General features: G+C 50.5%; 1 protein-coding gene across 1 annotated transcript in view; it reads right to left on the bottom strand.

Annotated features, from left to right (window-relative positions):
* The window catches only part of LOC104528777 (peptidyl-prolyl cis-trans isomerase FKBP5-like), a 4,374-nt gene that overhangs the window by 982 nt on the left and 212 nt on the right, over positions 1-3,180 (bottom strand). Inside the window, exons 2-3 of the mRNA XM_010172888.1 lie at positions 2,597-2,782; positions 1,260-1,499 (exon numbers count right to left, since the gene is read on the bottom strand). Of these exons, the coding sequence (XP_010171190.1) occupies positions 1,260-1,499; positions 2,597-2,782 (426 nt within the window). The remainder of the gene's footprint in view (positions 1-1,259; positions 1,500-2,596; positions 2,783-3,180) is intronic.

Genomic DNA, 3,180 nt, shown 5'->3' with positions numbered 1-3,180 from the left:
TGGTTGAAGATGCCCCTGTCCCTGCAGGGGGTTGGTCCAGAGACCTTTAAAGGTCCCTTCAACCCAAACCAGTCTGTGATTCTATGACACGGAGTGAGCCTGGGGGGATGGACACCAGGGCATAGAGGAGAGGGAGGAGGAGATAAAGCAGCAGCATCCGAGTGGAGATAGGACCAAGCCATGGGTGCAGCCCAGCCCTGGTGCAGGAGAGGAGCTCCAAGGCACAGTAAAGCCTCAATCTGCTCCAGCAGCGACTCCCCAACGCACCCCGGTGCCAGCAGCCGGCTGGGACGGCTCCACTGCCTGCCCTGAGCTGGTTATCCCGTCACGCTGCTCCCCAGGGTCTGCACCCACCACTGATTCCACAGCCTCACCTCGAGGCACCGGCTCAGAGGGGATCATACTAAAACTGACCCATGCAGAGGGTTTGCAAAGCTCCGTCCTCTCTCGTTACAGGACAGCAGGTTTTGTTCAGAGGAATTTTGGATGAGAGCCTGTTACGAGACAGTGATCTCTCTGTACCAGCAGAGGAGCAGGCTATCGCCTTACCAGGTTCAGGAAATCCATACTATCATGTCTCAAAATACCCTTGGCCTTGCCAGAGACAGGATGACATTTCATTTCACCAGTGACCAGGAGGTCATCAACAGTCACTAGCTGGGAACAGCAAAATGAAACACAAATGCCAACCCTGGTATCATAGAATAACAGAATGGTTTGGGTTGGAAGGGACCTTAAAGCTCATCCAGTCCCAACCCCCCTGCCAGCAGCAGGGACACCTTCCACTAGATCAGGTTGCTCAAAGCCTCATCCAACCTGGCCGAGAACACTTCCAGGGAGGAGCAGCCACAGCTTCTCTGGGCAACCTGGGACACTGGCTCACCACCCTCACAGTGAAGAACTTCCTAATATCTAATCTAAACCTCCCCTCTTTCAGTTTAAACCCATTTCCCCTTGTTTTGTCATTAACTGCCCTTATAAAAAGTCCCTCCCCAGCTTTCTTGTAGCCCCTTCAGGTATTGGAAGGCTGCTATATCCTTGAGAGCTGATAGTTTTATTAATGACTGAGCACCTGACAGCAGTGCCTATGTAAGAAAGGCCAAGAAATAAACCACCTCTTCCCACTGCAGCAGGTTCTATCCCTCCATCTTCAGCCTGATTTCTAATTTAACTCATTTTAACCCATCTCTTCTCATCACAAACCTGCTGAGCATCCTTCAACACAACCTGCCAGGTAACCAAAACCAGGCAACACACACCTTTGCATCCCTCTCCGCAAACTTGGTGAACATGTTGGCGTAGATCCTCCGGTCCCGCTCGTTATGCTCCTTCGTTTTCTTCTGGCAAACGGAGATCTGGGATTTTGCTGCTTTGTTCTGAGGATTCACTTCCAACACTTTTTGAAAGTCACATTTTGCCAGTTCAAACTCGTTCATCAATAACCTGGCTTCACCCCTTCGGTACAAGCCTTTCTCATTGTCCTGGTCCAGTCCTAGTGCCTGGAAACACAAAGGTCCCCATTAGCAACTTGGGGATCCCCCAAAGACCCCCCCCTTTACAGTCAAAACCTCATTAAATCTACTGAAACTAGGACAAGGTGGTTTCAAGTCTCCAGAGCATTTGCTCAACAAGAATTGACTCGTCTCCATCAGCAGCTGGTAGGTCATTAATATAGTTTCTTTATTTCTCCTTGCTTAAAAAACCCCTGAGAGCAGCAGAGCTGGTGGGAGATAAACTCACAGACAAATTAGGTGTAAACACTAAGCCTGAGCCCAGAGGAGCACGGAGAGCTGGGAGGTGAGGGAGCTGATGGATTTATCGTGGCTTGGCCTCCCTGCTTTAGCAATAACATCATTTTCCTTTAGTAAAAGCCACGTAGGCATCTCAGACATGATTCAGCTTTTTGATGAAGGTAACGAGCTTTACTGTCTTTCCAAGATGCAAGATGCTTGAATTTAAGCTTTTTATAAAAGAATTAATCATTTGCTGACAAAAGACAGGGTTGCAGCTCTTTTAGGGACTGGTAAAGCCCCATCCCACCCCTCCAGAAACTTGAAGATCCCCAGAGATTGCCTCTGTCACACCCAGATCAGCACCCAATGCCCAGATCCAGCCTGGGCAAACCCAAACAGTGTCCTCACAGGAACTGGGTGCTCAGAGAGGTGGTAGATGCCCCATCCCTGGAAACATTCAAGGTCAGGTTGGACGGGGCTCTGAGCGGCCTGATCTTGGTTGAAGATGTCCCTGCTCACTGCAGGGGGTTGGACTAGAGACCTTGAGAAGTCCCTTCCAACCCAAACCAGCCTGTGATTTTAAGGTTCACACAGGATCCATGGATGGATGGATGGATGGATGGAAGGAAGAAAAGCTGTTGTAAGCATGAGCCCAACTGCATTTTGAACTTCAAAAAGCACTTTTGCTCCCGTAGTCTCCTAGCACGCAGAGCCCTCAAGGTGCAGAGGAGATGCCACCACCTCCCTGCTGCCTGGAAATTGCTTCTTATATGAAAAAAACCCAAAATTTAAAACCCCAAACTCCCAGTAAAAACATGCAAAAGGAGAAGATGCTCCAACCCTCGGGTTTGTTCATCTCTTACCTTATCACAGCACTCGACAGCTTTGGCGTATTCTCGCAGCTTCAGGTAGCACATGGCCAGGTTGAGGAAAGCAGCCAGGAGGAAGGAGTCGGAGGCTTTTGACTCTTTCTCGGACAAGCCATACTCCATTTCCAGCCAGGACACGATCTTCCTGTACTGAATCACCGCCTGCAGGTATTTGCCTTCCTGGGATGGAGTAAAGAAGAAGAGGCTAGAGGAACCCGCGCCGACAGCGCTCGGTCTGCTCCCGAACCATCCTGCAAACAGGTTCCGAGTTTAACGCTGCGTGGTCAAGAAATAAGATAAATAAAATGAAGGATGGATGGAGGAGGCTGGATATTGACAAACACACCCGGGTTTGGCTGGAGCTGCTGGTGTGCAGCCCTTGTGAAAAGCCAAGTCAAAGCTTGTGTTCCTCCTCCCTGCAGAGCACGGAGCGCCAGGAAGAGTCTGATCCACCATCCCGCTCCGCAGGGAGCACCCGCAGGCAAAGCAACGCCGGGAAAGGAGGAAGAATCTCAAGGAGGAAGATGAAGGCAGAGGAAGGGCAGGACTCGCCTTGCCCAGTGCTGGTTTTGGGGGAA

The sequence above is a fragment of the Antrostomus carolinensis genome, unplaced genomic scaffold (assembly GCF_000700745.2).
Source record: "Antrostomus carolinensis isolate BGI_N321 unplaced genomic scaffold, ASM70074v2 scaffold45467, whole genome shotgun sequence".
In the NCBI taxonomy this organism is placed as follows: Eukaryota; Metazoa; Chordata; class Aves; order Caprimulgiformes; family Caprimulgidae; genus Antrostomus; species Antrostomus carolinensis.
Note: the sequence above shows the minus strand (reverse complement) of the source record. Positions and strands in the feature narration are given on the sequence as shown.